The following is a 14506-nucleotide window of genomic DNA, read 5'->3' as shown; positions in this document are numbered from 1 at the left end:
CATGTACAGGGAGATCGATGGAACTTTGATTCCATCTATCTCTCTACGGGTCTCCAAGCGCAGCAACCTCCTCGCGGTGAGACCTGGTAATCGGTGAGAACCGAGCCGATGGCTGCGATTGTCAAATATTCTAGTCGTATATAAGAATTTCTTTAACTTGCAATACTATGTAACTTAAAATGTTGTTCGATTGTTCTTACCGAACCCCAGAACACGAATATATTGTTAAGATGGAAGAATAAGTGCAAGTTGGAATATTTCAGCGAGACACTGGAACTGTTGAGTTTTTCACAATTTTTAAAGTCCTCTCTGCTTCAGCATTTTATTGAAATATACAAAGTTACAATTCCTTTGCGAGGTATTCCACGTTACATCGTGAAAGCATGTCTTCCACAAATAATGTTGTTGTTTATATAAATTTGTATGTTAAATAAATTTGTTTTGCGTTAAATAAACCGGAATAGGACAGCAAGGTTAAAAGACGAATGTGATATCGTTTTATTTTCTTCCTCCGTTCTCTTCCGTTGAACGGAATATGTTCATAAGACGATTTTTAAATTGTTACTCTAACAGAAACATTTGTAAATCGCGGGCATTGACTCACAAAACATAAACTAGTTTTACTCGTGCTTAATTCTAGTTCCTACCACGCGTAGCGTTACAATCTGTTTTGAGACTTCACCGGTAACGTTGCATGCGACACTAAAATGGCAAGGGGGTCCTAGGACCCCCTAAACCGGCGACACAAAAATACATTGCTTGATAGGTCTATTCTATACCTCGTCTGTGCCGTAACAAAAGCCTACCCTCTTATGTCAAACTCTCTCTCTAAACAAGTCACACGTATACAAGTACGCACACACCTTTCAGCATTTCAACACATTTCAGAGTAGTTGCTGAGTTGGACGCTGTTCATGAACAGAAGTCGCTAAATTCAGTCCTGAAATTATGGGTCGGTAACACAGATTGGGTGGCGACACGAAGTCCCATAAGGTGATAGGTCTATTCTATACCTCGTCTGTGATTATATATACTCAGAACATTACATGCGTGACAATAATCATTGTCAGAAGGTAAAGTAGAAACATGTCTCAATAAATTACCGACTCGCATGAAGTTGCATCATTGCAGGTGTTTTATTCGCTCAATGTTGCAGGATTGTCGAATGAAGTAGGTTTCACGTGTTTAGATACAGGAATGAACCATGCGGTCGACGTTTGGTTTGGTTATTCGTAGTGATTCGAAGTGTAGCACGTGTAATTGTCGGAATAGAATTTTTTACGGTGAATTTGTGCTCTAGAGTGTCATTAATGTATGGAGTGTGCAATAAGGGGCGTAATTATCGAAAACGTTAGTCCATCGCCAGTCAAGAGACAAAATGCAGATGAAGTTAAGGGCAAGGCGGCAGTCTGCGAATATTGATGTAATCGATGTGGACGATTTAGTTTTAACGAGAAAAGGTGGAGGTAGTATAATCGATCAACGGCCAGTCTTTTCTCACGACGGAGAGTAAGTTTTAATATAACGACTACAGAGACCTTAATGCTTCTTCCTTGTAATATTTGTTACGTAGCGCACAAATCGAAAGATTGAATAATGAATACATTACACTCGTAAAATTCAATCACCGGTACTGCTCTTATATCCACTAAAGTACATGCTTTTAACTTCTCTCCACTAATTCATTTCCATCTCTGCAGGACATTGTACATAGTATGGAAATACGTCATAAGAGCTTATAGTACTCAAACGGGAGACTTCGTTAAAGAATTAGAACCAGCGAACCATCGGATAGCGGGACTTATAGTGCACCCGGAAAATCCTAATGCCGTCATCGCCTGTACGGAGCACGGGGAACTGAATTTCTGGAGCTGTCAAAGTGGCATTATCACTAAGAAATTAGTACGAACTTTAAACATATCTTGTAGAATAAAGTGACCAGATATTTTCTGTTCCATTGCGGGACAAGCAAGCGAGCAAGCAAAAAAAAAAGGATCAACAGATCCGTGAGGAGATCTTTTTCGTAGTTTATTAAAGCATTTACAATATATTTAAAAATACATACTTGTGATTATAAAGTGATACATTGAAACGTAATGAAAAATATTTCTTTTTTCACAACAAGAAAAGTAGAGGAAACAGTAACTTTATGCCACTGCGAAAATGTCAAAGGTTACATGTCCAATCCGGGACGCTTTGCGGGACACTTTTCAATGCGGGACAACGGGCTCAAATGCGGGACGTCTGGTCACTTTATTGTAGAAGCAAAAGGTTCGGATTAGCGCAACAGCTTCTAGAATGTTTTTAATCACTTCGTTGTTATTTCTGTTCTTCCTATAGAAACTGATATTCCAGGAAGAACCAAAAATAAGAACCTTTCACATTGTTAACTATAAAACTTACAAAGGAAACGAGCTGCGCCAAGTGCTCGTAACCTACATTTCCAAGTGTAACGCAAAGATTTATATAGCTTTATTCGACTTGGACAACGGAGTCTGTACAAAGTCCACATGTATACCGTAAGTGAAAGTTTCTAAAGCCCTCCGATGGGAAGGCGGTAATTCATTTCTTTATTTGCAGAACCGATTCCCATGAATATTATGTTGATATAATTGGAAATCATGGGGAGAATCTAATAGCTGTGCTTCACGATGTAGATCTGCACATATTAAATCCGTCGAGGAACCTTGTCGATAAACTGTATGTAGGATCAACTAATAAATCCTATCTATCATTGAAGAAATAATGGAATAGCGTTGAAATATTGTATCGCTCAATCGCAGGCACAAGACAGGTAAAACAGGCAGGATACCCACGTGTCTCGCTGGACATCCAGAAGAAGAGTGCGTCGCCACGGGAGACTCGACGGGTCGCGTAGTAGTGTGGAAGAGTTTGTTTCAAGCGAGACCTTACACAGCGGTTTACCACTGGCATACTTTACCTGTGACGGAAATAGCATTCAGTAAATCAGGTAATATACAGGCGTTTCTACATTTCTTTTAATTTCGATGTAATAACGACTGTACACCATTAAACATAATTGTAGTGATTTTATAAAAATTACAGGTGGTCACATGTACACTGGAGGAGGAGAATGCGTGCTTGTGAAATGGGTTATAGCGAATTCGCATCAAAAATCTTTTCTCCCTCGATTGCCAGCACCCATTAAACATCTTACTATTGCCCCGGACAATTTATACGTTGCTGTTTCTACTTTAGATAATGGTGCTGGGATCTTTCAATACTTATCGCTACTAGAGCGATTTCAAGTTCTTCTTTAAGCTAACAATATTTTACGCTCGTTAAAAATTACAGGTATCGTGGTCGTAAATCCACAAAGGAAATTGACCTCTGTAATACAGAACTTTACGTGGGGTGTGGCTCTTTCTTCCCAAGACTTATTCCCTGCTGGCCTCGTTGTCGATCCGCGTACGAACTCTCTTGTTCTAAATAGTCGCACCGGGCATGTTCAATTTTATAACACTCGTACGAAAAGCTTACTGTACAATGTAAGTAGCGATCCAAGATATAATATCTTACAGAGGATATGTGTTAAAATAAATACGATATATATATATAAATATCGATGTATTTTAGATAAATATTACAGCACAAAACTTTTTAACCCAAGAGCGTAGCGTAATTATTGTGAACACCGAAGTCACGAAAATAGCTTTAAATTACGATGGCACGTGGATGGCGACTGTCGAAGAACGAAACGATAAAGTGTCGTGTATAGAAGTAAGGCTCAAGTTTTGGCTGTTTGACACTAAACAGCAATTGTAAGTATAGAACGTGACTCCCTCGTATTCAATTGAAGAGTCCTCGTAGAGAACACTGTAAGTGTTGAAATTAATAAAAGAAGTCATCGGAAATAGTATAGAATTTGATTTTTGGCACTTACAGTGTTTTCTACAAGGAATCTTCAAGTGTCATGAAAATTTTTATGAATCTCGTAGGTTCGCATTGAACACATCGATCGAGCTTCCTCACGAGGGAGGCGTGAACGCTTTACGTTTCCAACCAAGTACTCCGTTCGACGACGATGGAACCCTAGCGGTCACAACTGGCAGGGACAAGAAGTTTAAACTGTGGAACCTGGTTGAATCTTCATCTACGTACAGTGCGTAAACATCACACGTTTTATTAATGCACGCGCGATAGCCGCCACTAATTGTAACGCTTACGATTGTCCCAGAAAAATCGAAACACTGGCTCTGCCACAGTATAGGGGATTATAGAAATCTGCCTGTAACGGATGCCGCATTCTCGGTAGATGGTTCGTTAGTGGGCATCGGTTTCGGTTGCAGTGTAACGATGTGGACACCCGATACCTGCACATTTAAGTGCAGCTTAACGCACAGTCAATATCAGCATCAAGTAATGTAAGTTCCATAGCAGCGATAGCGATGTTAGTCAAAGAATAACATTAGCGTTGTTACTCACACATGACCAGGCGAATCGAATTCGGGAGGCAAGATGCCTGCCACCTCGTAGTAGCAGCTTCCACGGAACACATCGCGGTATGGAACATCTTATCTCTTACGCTAATATGGAGCGTGCCTTTGCAAGTCGCCACGCTTGCAGCAGATACTAAATCCGCATACATGGCTGTATTTACGACCGATAATTCACGTAAGCTTAAACGCTCTCCCGGAATGTGAATTAAGTTTTCATTCTCTTTCACGTATTAAGCTACCCATCTGTTTCAGTGTTCGTATTCATGCCGCACAGATCGAAACCCGTTTACACGAGAAGCACTGTCATCGAGAACTACAGTTCTATCTTAGGCGCTACTTTTGTGCCGCGCCTGCAGCAGAAACCAAATGCCTCTGACAGGCAGTGGCAACGGAAGTCGCAGCTTTTCTTTTTAGATTCTAATCAAGTACGTAATAGAATGCGCGAACACGATATCGATTGTGCACCGTGTACGAGCATTTATCTACCCTCTTCGTTCGCAGGAATTGTTAACGCTAGAACCGGAATCCGAAGTGGCCATTTCGCTGGAAAGTTTGTCTACGAATTCCGTGCCCGCCACTGCTTTCGCTAACACGATCGCGGCCAAGACTGTCACCGATAAGGAGACAGCGTCGTACACGCACGAGCAACTAGGAATACGGGGGAAGGGGATGGTGGAAGAAGTAAGTGGTCTGAATACATTTTGCAACTGCTCTTTTTATATTAAGGTAAAGCACGTCAACAGGTGAATAATCCATTTTGAAGAATACATTTGCAATAAAAAACATAATTTTATTCTACAACACATTCTCATCCTACAATGAGATCGAAGCGCATTTATACAGTTCCCCATATAATGCGGTATAAATAATTAACGTAGAATTACGAGTGACATTAATAACTTAGTGAAACGCAGGCAAGCTTTATTATTCGTCTTTTGTCATAGGGAAGGCTTAAGTTACTAGTTGTCGGGGAGATTCAGTGTAAAGTTCCTTCCATTGCTATTTGCTCCGTTTGGGTCTATGCGACGAAGGCATAGAGCTCGAGTGAAGTCTTAAAATTACAGTCTTGAAGTAAACGATGTGCCACGAAGAGTTAAGTTACAATCTATGGTAAATGACGGTTGCTTCTGTTTATCAGCCGGTTATGTAGCTTACGTTGTCTCAGATGAACTTAAACATGTGTAGTAGAACGTTCAGAAGAGCTGATCGATGTAACTTGAAGTAAAGGGACTTGTTGGTAGCCATAAATCCTGGATGTCGGGGCTTTTGTATTCGTCAGTGTTTCCTTCCTAGACGGTAGTTCCGGCAGCGACGTACCAGGTCGAATTTCCTGTAGCGCAGGCAATGCCATTGCGGTATTTGTCGCATGTTCTCGATCGCCTGCATGTTGTACATCTTGAAAAGAAATGATTGGCAACGTTGAATAAATCTCAGAAGACCTTCGGGTAGCGCAGCGTATAAATAAACCGGACAATCGTTCCGTGGGTATTTATAGCCGAATTGTCTCGAAAAGTGTTTCTGGAAAACGTGAACTCTGTTACTGTTTACAGTATTGTGAACCACCTATAGTTCAGCCTGATTAGATATACCAATACAATCAAGTGGCGAAAGGAGATGGATTTAACAAGGAACGCTTGTGATCAACGTCCACTTAAGTTTGCAACGTTATCGTGTGCGGCCCACGTGCCCCTGTACAAGGAAAATACGAATCTTATTTGCAGCTACTGATTCGGTGGACGCGCTTAGGTCCCTCACCGTTCGCATGGTATCTTGCCACTGATAAACGAGTCACAACAGTATTTATTAATCTCAGGCGTTGCTGGGAGGCTCTTCTGCACACAAGCTTTTGTTCCTTGGTAATGGGGATACGAACGACCGAATTATGTCATCTCGAACAAAATACTACTATCGGTAAGCGCGTGCGGTACGTGTATCTATTTGCTCCATTTGGTCAACGCCGGCTCGTGCGACCCGACGATAACACTCTGCGATTGTTAGGAGGGCGCGATTTATTTGAATTACCATCTTTAGCGAGAATGAAACGAAACGGATTGACTTCAAGAAACTTTGCTTCTCTTTTAGGAGCACGCCTCGGTTACCAGTTCTCCTGGTAGTTGGCTTGCGAAGCAATAGATCGGCACGCTCACTCACGTCTACATCTTTCTAGGCTTGCCTAGCGCTCTTCCTAACGCTGCGCACGTTTAATTTGCGGCGAGGAGCAAGAGTTTACGAATCAAGGCCCCCAAGCTACTGGTAGTCTACTCGTTAAACTCAGCGTAGGGCTGAATTTGATGGAAGTGACTCGGGAAGAAAGATATGCATCGAGAAAGGAAATCGGAGAACATGGACGTGCCGAGACACTGAGGGAACATCAATGCAGCATCTCCCATAAAATACTCGAGAGAAATGTAAAGTTGCAGGTGGTTCCGAACTACCTGAATTGGCCCTGAATCTTGCATTAATTAATGCGAACCTCGCTGAGAGAACAGAGCACAAGGAAAAGTACTCACTATTTCCGGGTTGCTGGCAGGGTATGCAGACGTAGTAGCTGCCAGGAACAAGATAGCCACCAGGACGCACGACACTAAACTCCACGCCGTTAACTTCATGCCCGGAGATTGTTGTACAGAAAGCAGAGAAGCTTCTGGTCGTTGCACACTTGGAGAACAGATAGTCGGCCTCTTCTTCAAATACTCCTTCAATAGAAAAGCCGCGAATATGCCAGAGTTATTTGAGAAGAATTCCAAGGGCGAATTTTCAAAGGGTTCCAATTATTCGATTTACTTTTTCTTGCGATACTGAACAGTATGCACTACTGAGATAACATTCACTAGTACTTCTTCAGATGTGAACGAGAATCGAGAGATCTTCGGGGGAGAAGTGTTTCTCGCGTGCTCGAGCGCTCGACGTATGACTGACTTTGGGAAGTGGCCTCGCCATGATTTAATATAGGAGCTGCTACTCCACACTCCCACCCTCTCACGGCGTTCCAGTTGTCCCTCTGACCTAGGGCATTGTCTTGGACGGAGAACCTGCACGCGTCGTTTCGAGGAATTATTTTCATCTTCGTGGAAGCTGGCTGAGATCGACCATAGATCACCTCCGAATGATTCATCGAAAATTCCCACCATCACCCCCCGGAAAGTGGACGAAACAGTTGAAACTACGAGGCGATCTGTCGCTCGTTGAACGGTGAACTAAAGGAATCCGAGGAAGGAGAGTTGCCTCTGTTCCCGAATGATAATGGGTTCGTGATCATTCATACAGTTAAATGCAGTAGAAGCTGGATTCAAAAATAGAATGTCTAGCTCCTCATGAATACATGAGAGAGATTGCGATATCGCGGCGGTCGCACGAGGTACCCTCGAGAACAATAAAGTCAGCCTACGTGTGCATCATCGCTGCTCGATGCAGAATCAATACCAGGGCAAGTTTCTCCCTCGAGTTGTTATCGCTGGAGGACGCGCAACAAGTGCAGGCTCGTCGAAACTTCACGGGCATTGTCGCCGATGGAATCCGTGCGATAACATCAGCCTTCTCTGAAAGTTAAATCTTGCCCCATTTGGAGGCTGCGTTAGTCTGGAGGCTAAGCAAATTAAGGATCATCACTGCCCGGCAGCGGTCCTTAAGGCCGTATGATCTCTAATGATGGCGTTGCGAAGAACGTGGACGCTGTCTCTAATTAATATTAAACAAGCTCTCCAGATAGCTCTGGATATTTTTCAATTGTCTGGCATTCCTCGGCGCAGATATTAGAGAAGTGCCGGCTCGCTTACCAGAAGCTGTACACTCTTAAATACTCTCTCTTTTCTTAAGCGCGGCAAGACGCATCTTCCTCGTTAGCCGAGGTGTCCCGGTGACGTGATAAAGCGGACCGTAAAACGTCGTAGCGCGTAATTAATTAGGCACGTCGCTACTTACAGCGGACGGATATCCGCCAGCCCGCCACTTTCGTTCTTACTGTACAAATTGCGTCAGTTCCATGGAATCACCGAGCCTTAATTGTTTACCAGCTACCTCCGTTTCTACTGCGTTTCGTATTCTCCTGAAGCGTCATCGTAGGGACTGGCATCTTCCATTGACGCACTAGCAAGTTCTTCCTCATTGATCACTCGACGTATAGCGAGGAAGGATCCTTATTTCTCCCTTGACTATCCAGCAGTCTTTCAGCTCGTGTTTCCTTCAAGATACTCTGCTATGTTAATCCAGTATCGAGTTTCTCCGTTGCTGTAAATATAGTAGATTGCGTGCCGAGCGCGGTAGCGTTTCTTGGTTTAATTAAGTTTTCGATACTTCAACCGAGATTAACGAGCGACGTCGAAGTTACGGCGCACGAAGAATCAAACTTTCCACCACGCCGTTCCTTTATTCATTCGCGTTACAAAGGGGGAGCATGGTTTTCAACGTAGCTCCGGAATTACTCGCAAATGTTCTGTTAAAACCAGGTCAGGACGAACCTGTTGGCGAGCCAGGAACTCTTATCTCCCGCGGGAACTGTCCTGATTGTTTCGTTACCTATTAATAAAATGGTACACGCTGGGGGCGGACTTTCCGAATCGCTAATCTCGTTAAACTGTTTTAAACTGGTCGCCTCGCTTCGCATAAATTGCACGGAATAATTCTTCTACGTAAAAACAATTCCATAGGAATGCTTGGAGGATCGTTTTTGGTATATGATAAAGAGGTACGCTAGCGGGGATTGTTTGAATAGAAAGTAACGGTATAGGAAAGAGCTTCGGACTGTGCTTGGTAATTTTTCTCAGTTATTTTCTTGTCATAGGCCTGTTTGATGGTACACGCGTATTTCTCGCGACTCTCTGGCGAAAACTGGTGTATACCGAGACGAAGATTCGTGTAGGTCGTAAAAGACGCGTCAACCTAGATCTGAAGTAGAAGATTACAGGAATTGCAGAAATTTTGCGTTCGGGGGTGTGCCTGCGTCAGCCTTAAAACTAATTAACTAATCGGATCTGGCGAGCGTCACGAGTCTGACTAACGTGTAGACGCATTTCCAATTCCACGTAATTCTTTCGGTCAGAGTATTGTTTTCGCTTAGTTACAATTTTGTCTTTATCAGTCGAAGAAGAGAAACGTCCCCCTTCGTCACCGCAATGCGCTGCCGGATACACGTGTCTTCTACTTTCAGCTTTTTAGAACGTGATAATGGGGGAGCAATTAAAAGTATTTAGCCCCTGGAATGCCGTGAATTAATACCAGCAACGTGTTTCAGCTCCTCAGCGTCTCGGCCCACACTTTGCCGCCTATGAAGATGCTCTGTGCATCTTTCATTACTTCTCTATTGATGTCATCGACGTCGAAAGCTCAATCAACGGATGACAGGTAATTTAACGACTCGTGAAAGAGCTATTCTGGCCACGTTATCATTTATTAAACTTTCATTCTTCTAACGTCACCATTTTTTAGGGACGACAAAATGCACGTCGACGAGGAGTCAGCGGGCGAGAGCGAGGAGGAATCCCCGCGTCCAACTAAACGCGAATCTTCTCCTGTCGTTGAGAACGACGACACGGACGAGGCGAAAGTGCAACTCCGTGACCACAATTGGTCCTTCTTGTCCACCATACTTCCGGGCGAAGAAAACACTGAGCAGTGATGAGGAAACAGATAGGCACCAATATTCCATCCCAATTAGATCCCCGTAAATGAGGGTGGTGTGAGTTGATGATTAAAATATAGTATTCGATACACGAAAGTAACTGAATCTCTAGAAATCTTTTACTTACATCACTTTCGTTCTTGGGGGCTCTGTTATATAGGAAATAAATCAACGAGTATTCAAATTCTTTCGTGAAATATGTAAATCAACACAGGTATAAAAAGATGCAGCCTTTAGTTCATGTATACTATTTATTACATACTGTCGGAGAAATATAGTGTTTACATTTGTATACATAAATATTTGTATATAATATTTTAATATTATTTATATACAATATTTTAACGTGTCATTGTGTTCTTCTAATGTGCGTAATCGTTCTTTGGTCGTAAGAATTTTTAGTTTCACGTGGGTTTAGGTAGCTGGTCAAGTCGAAAGCTAAGCTCGACCAATTCAGTAACAGCGCCCATTATTCTCCTACCGTATTCTGGATCATTCTTCATGTTCCGCAGCACAATCTCATCTCTGCCCTGGAATACGTATTCGCTGTACTTGTCAGGATCATTCATGATCTCCGCGCTCAGATTCTCATTCAGTAATACAGTCTGATAATACGTAGCCGCTGTGATCAGAGCAGCTAAGCGTTGTTCCTCCATTCCTTGACTCAACTCTGACCAAGGTGGAACGTCCACGGTCGTGGACTTCGCTGAACTCAGGGTCTCGCGAAGTACGTTGTAATAATGCTCCAGCATAGCCCCCTCCCAAGTTTCTCTAAATTCGCGGTCGGTGCAGAGATAGAGGAACTGCGCAACGTCGTGCCCCAAGGGTGAGTACCTCAGCAATTGAAAGTCTATTAACAAACACTTTGGAGGTACGTCGTCACTGAACATGAAATTATTCCCCCATAGATCTCCGTGACTGACCACGTTCCTTTTTGTAGGTGACATATCCATGGCCGCGTACACTTCGTTGCAGGCCTTTGGTATCAAGCTTGCATCGAGGCCAAGCTGCTTCGCCACAGCGACGATGACATTAACACCCACGTCGAACCAGGCACGAGTCTTGCCAGTCAGGCAGAAAGCATTCTCCACAAAGGCGTCCGGGTACATCTTCTTCAGAGACACTCCAAGCCGTGCTTCTGCCAAAAGGGAGCACGCGTGCAGTCGTGCGATACTAGTCAGACCAGAGACGACGAGCTCCTTCGTGAACAGCTTGTTCCTCATCGAGTATCCCTTGGCGCCCAGGTCTTCGAAGACCAGCAGGTTCTCCTTGACCAAGTGGCACGCCGATGTCCATCGTTCGCCGTTGTACTCGCTATAGAGTTGGGGGATTATGCGACGGTGGAACAATCTTTCTTTAACGAAGACACATTTGTCGGCCACGTACTCGGCCTGAGCGGGCACGTCATAAGGAATCACTTTGACAAAGAAAGACAGGGTCTCTTTACCATTCTTAGTTCGAGCTTCAACGGAGAGCCGTTGGTGAGATCCCAGAAATCCGAGCTTCCCGTCAGAGTACGGCGCCAAAGAGAACTTGCGCACCTTTACTTCACTACCTAGTGAGCGTTCAACTACGCGCTGAACTTCTTGGAAGCTCAGCAAATTGTGGTATACACTAGTCTCGGGGTGCACTTTGGTGCTCACGTGCACGGCTGCTAGCTGTACCTGCAGCTCCGGCGTTGCCATGATTGAGGAAGTAAATGTCGCGGGCTCCTTATATTCCTGGCGCGTGTGTTTAACAGCAAACACATTCAAGATAAAGCAGAAGGGGAAAAATTGTACACCTTCCGAATGCAAATGATGGATCAAACATGGCTTTTATTAGTAGTACTTTTCCTTCTTTCATTTTCGACGGTATAATAGTTGGTGCATCATGGAAAAGTGCAAAACAGGCACGTGGCAGTAAATCAATCATTAATTTTAATACCCAGGCCTGAAGCATTTGCTCTATGTTATCTTGTCCCGGCGAATAAATAACCAGTACGGTATCTCGAAGATGCTTAAAATACTGACACCCATAAAGAGGCCTAGAGCACTTCCAACTGAAACTAAGAATAATAACTGCGGTTTCTGACATTATCCAAAAATTTGATTATCTAAAATACGTAGAGAAGAGTAGCCACTAGACATTCACCTACGACATCCAAGAGGTCGTTCACTACGTATCGACGATACCTCATGGTCGGATGCGATAGTAACGCGAATTGAAGACGCGAGTAGGAACTGCCTGGTGAGTCGTACTCGTAAGGTTCCATTCGATTTCTACAACCCAATATATCACGGTATACCAAAGTCGTACATATTAACACAGCATACATACTTCAGAAAATGCATTCTACTAAAAGAACTGAGGAAGATAACGAAGATAAAGTAAGCAACTTTGGGATGGTCCGTTGAAGTATTCGCGAGAGACACTTTCTTCCCGCGACTCGACTCTCCCAAAGTATATACATTCATAGATTCAAATCGATCACCCTACAGGGTTGAAAAATTCTAATTCTTATATGTTTCTTACAGGACGATGGCTGTTCCCTCGCAATCCGGCAGGCATCGTTCATCCTTCACCGACTGGGACGTGATATTCGCCTTGTTGGCGATTATACAGACCATCTCGGTTCCGTTGCAGACCCGTGCCTCATTCGGTACGAAGTAGTAAAAGTTCACGCAGCCGCAAAACTTTATCATCCGCTCTATGATCAGCTGTCGGGACCACTATGTTTTAATACCACCAGGGCTACAGATTCGACAGATTAAATTGAACATGGACATACTTCGATGTAACACGAATCGCTGCTATATATATTGAACATATTATTGGGCAGCGTTTCGTGCGGGAAGCGGCAGCTTCTGTGTCTAACCGCCACTGTCTTCACGCCGTCCTCGTTGAACGTGTCGTCCATCGTGAACCCGATATGCGTAGTCTTCCCACCTTTTATATGTATCTCGTCCATTTCGACATTGGTGAGCATCGGTAGCTGCAGATTGTTGAGAACGTGCACCTGAGTTGTAGGACCAAAATGGTACGTATGTAATTAGTGGGATGAAATACTGTTAGGCTAGTACTTTCTCAACGAGTAATCTGTCAGAGCTATAGCATTCCTCTCGAATGGTATCTAGGAATACTATGCGTTCTGCTATTACGGATGCAACTGTGCAACTCTTATAATTCATTTACATCTCTGCTTTTCAGTGGTATGGATTTAAAACGAAATGGACAGATACGAACAGAGAACGCCGTGAGAAAGTGCTTCTTCGTTTTCGAATTCACGTGAACGTCGACGATGAGATCCCCGTATTTCACAGTTCGATTGACGAACAATTCGACGCCTGATTTGCGGTTCTTGCTCAGATGGAACGTGTTAGTAGCGATGCAGTAACCGATACCAGTTCTCCTTAATTCTTGGAACTCGCTGCAGCAGTTGAATCTCGCGTTATTCCATGCACAATCGGCCAACATTTCTGTGCAAGGCACTCTGATCTGCGGCAAATAATTGAACCAGCAAAATATTTAACGTTCGCCCGCGCCTTTGGTCGCTAAATTTGTTTAGACGGGGAGGAGGAATTTTTTCATTATCTTGTCTGTTGTGATTGTGAAATGAACGGGTGACAAATGGGTGACGCCGCACAAATAATCCACAAGTTACACAGGGAAATAATGTGCGAAAAGAAAAGATATCTTCTGACCTCCTCGTAAGCAGATAATAGTTCTTCCGCTGTTGCCTGGAGCAGGAGAGGATTGGTGTAATTCGTGAACATGCCGGGGTTCCTTAAAAACAGACTTAGTTCAGCTTCAAAGTATCTCCGATAAATGAAAATTCTTTTCCATAGAATAGAGTATAAATATTACTTTGAGAAAACGTAGCTAACTTCGATCTACCCTCGATACCCGTACTCGCTAATTTTTCTCCAAAGAGTTCTAATCACTTCCCTCCATCATTCTCACTTGCTTCACTGCGACTGACATGTGTTACACACCTTTTAAAATACTTGGTCTTGATCGCTCTAGTAGTAGAAATGCAGAAAGCAATTGCTGGAAACGGCGTCTCCCAATCGACGAACAAAGTCTCGGTAGTCACAGCGACAGGGTAGTTAATGTAATTTCTCAGTACATCTCTGATCATTTTTGCGCACCCGTACCAACATAGCGCGCAGGAGAGCAGCCAGAAGAATCTGCGAGTAGATCGCTGTTGTCAAAACGTTTGATACAAGCTTTTCTTAAAGTACGGTATGGTTAACGAAAGTTACAAGTACATATTCTTTTTCCGTTTAACTCTTTGATGAAGAATTTTTACCTTTCAGGATAGGAGAGTCGATCGTCCACCAGATATCTGACGCCATGAATGTTGCAGTTACTTAAATATTGCTTGATGATTTTCCACCACCGAATTGGTTGCTTCCACATTGCTTGTTTGTGCAGACACGGTATTGTT

The 14506-nt window shown here is 43.4% G+C and overlaps 4 protein-coding genes and 1 long non-coding RNA gene across 9 annotated transcripts; 2 read left to right on the top strand and 3 right to left on the bottom strand.

Annotated features, from left to right (window-relative positions):
- The first annotated feature begins 1181 nt into the window (after positions 1-1181).
- Positions 1182-10429, top strand: L(2)05287 (WD repeat-containing protein l(2)05287). The gene is made up of 15 exons (XM_076818809.1): positions 1182-1509; positions 1701-1902; positions 2341-2519; positions 2581-2700; positions 2784-2971; positions 3067-3225; positions 3316-3509; positions 3598-3782; positions 3960-4123; positions 4199-4385; positions 4457-4635; positions 4713-4885; positions 4962-5141; positions 9691-9800; positions 9885-10429. Exons 1-15 carry the CDS (start codon positions 1379-1381, stop codon positions 10072-10074), a joined length of 2541 nt encoding a protein of 846 aa, XP_076674924.1. The 5' UTR covers positions 1182-1378; the 3' UTR covers positions 10075-10429.
- LOC143372563 (uncharacterized) lies at positions 5152-8481 on the bottom strand. Of its 2 annotated transcripts, XM_076818866.1 has the most exons (3): positions 7245-8481; positions 6971-7156; positions 5152-5855 (listed from the first exon to the last, which is right to left on the bottom strand). In XM_076818866.1, the coding sequence occupies exons 2-3, from the start codon at positions 7067-7069 to the stop codon at positions 5736-5738; spliced, it is 219 nt and encodes a 72-aa protein (XP_076674981.1). In that variant the 5' UTR covers positions 7070-7156; positions 7245-8481; the 3' UTR covers positions 5152-5735. The 2 variants fall into 2 exon arrangements, with proteins under 2 accessions (XP_076674981.1, XP_076674979.1); XM_076818864.1 differs by having other exon boundaries at positions 6971-8481.
- Positions 10295-11795, bottom strand: LOC143372547 (uncharacterized). Its single transcript, XM_076818831.1, has one exon. It carries the CDS (start codon positions 11760-11762, stop codon positions 10482-10484), a length of 1281 nt encoding a protein of 426 aa, XP_076674946.1. The 5' UTR covers positions 11763-11795; the 3' UTR covers positions 10295-10481.
- Ppk13 (pickpocket 13) lies at positions 11759-14502 on the bottom strand. 4 transcript variants are annotated; one of them, XM_076818827.1, is made up of 8 exons: positions 14369-14502; positions 14052-14246; positions 13761-13842; positions 13303-13554; positions 12848-13075; positions 12592-12776; positions 12211-12338; positions 11759-12137 (listed from the first exon to the last, which is right to left on the bottom strand). In XM_076818827.1, the coding sequence occupies exons 1-8, from the start codon at positions 14476-14478 to the stop codon at positions 11812-11814; spliced, it is 1506 nt and encodes a 501-aa protein (XP_076674942.1). In that variant the 5' UTR covers positions 14479-14502; the 3' UTR covers positions 11759-11811. The 4 variants fall into 4 exon arrangements, with proteins under 4 accessions (XP_076674942.1, XP_076674945.1, XP_076674943.1 ...); XM_076818828.1 differs by having other exon boundaries at positions 11991-12124; XM_076818829.1 differs by having other exon boundaries at positions 12003-12118.
- LOC143372564 (uncharacterized) lies at positions 12332-13388 on the top strand. The gene is made up of 3 exons (XR_013086305.1): positions 12332-12519; positions 12594-13185; positions 13267-13388. It is a non-coding gene; the product is annotated as an uncharacterized LOC143372564 (long non-coding RNA).
- Positions 14503-14506: the final 4 nt, after the last annotated feature.

The sequence above is a fragment of the Andrena cerasifolii genome, chromosome 8, assembly GCF_050908995.1.
Source record: "Andrena cerasifolii isolate SP2316 chromosome 8, iyAndCera1_principal, whole genome shotgun sequence".
In the NCBI taxonomy this organism is placed as follows: Eukaryota; Metazoa; Arthropoda; class Insecta; order Hymenoptera; family Andrenidae; genus Andrena; species Andrena cerasifolii.
Note: the sequence above shows the minus strand (reverse complement) of the source record. Positions and strands in the feature narration are given on the sequence as shown.

What these genes read in the sequence shown, in the direction of transcription:
- LOC143372563 (XM_076818864.1), bottom strand. Translation starts at nt 7,069, where the DNA reads ATGAAGTTAACGGCGTGGAGTTTAGTGTCGTGCGTCCTGGTGGCTATC. An exon ending in CTGCCAGCAACCCGGAAATA is followed by an intron (nt 5,856 to 6,970) that starts GTGAGTACTTTT and finishes TTTCTTTTCAAG; the next exon opens with ATGTACAACATGCAGGCGAT.
- LOC143372547 (XM_076818831.1), bottom strand. Translation starts at nt 11,762, where the DNA reads ATGGCAACGCCGGAGCTGCAGGTACAGCTAGCAGCCGTGCACGTGAGC.
- Ppk13 (XM_076818827.1), bottom strand. Translation starts at nt 14,478, where the DNA reads ATGTGGAAGCAACCAATTCGGTGGTGGAAAATCATCAAGCAATATTTA. An exon ending in CGACTCTCCTATCCTGAAAG is followed by an intron (nt 14,247 to 14,368) that starts GTAAAAATTCTT and finishes ATCTACTCGCAG; the next exon opens with ATTCTTCTGGCTGCTCTCCT. An exon ending in AAGACCAAGTATTTTAAAAG is followed by an intron (nt 13,843 to 14,051) that starts GTGTGTAACACA and finishes TCTGTTTTTAAG; the next exon opens with GAACCCCGGCATGTTCACGA.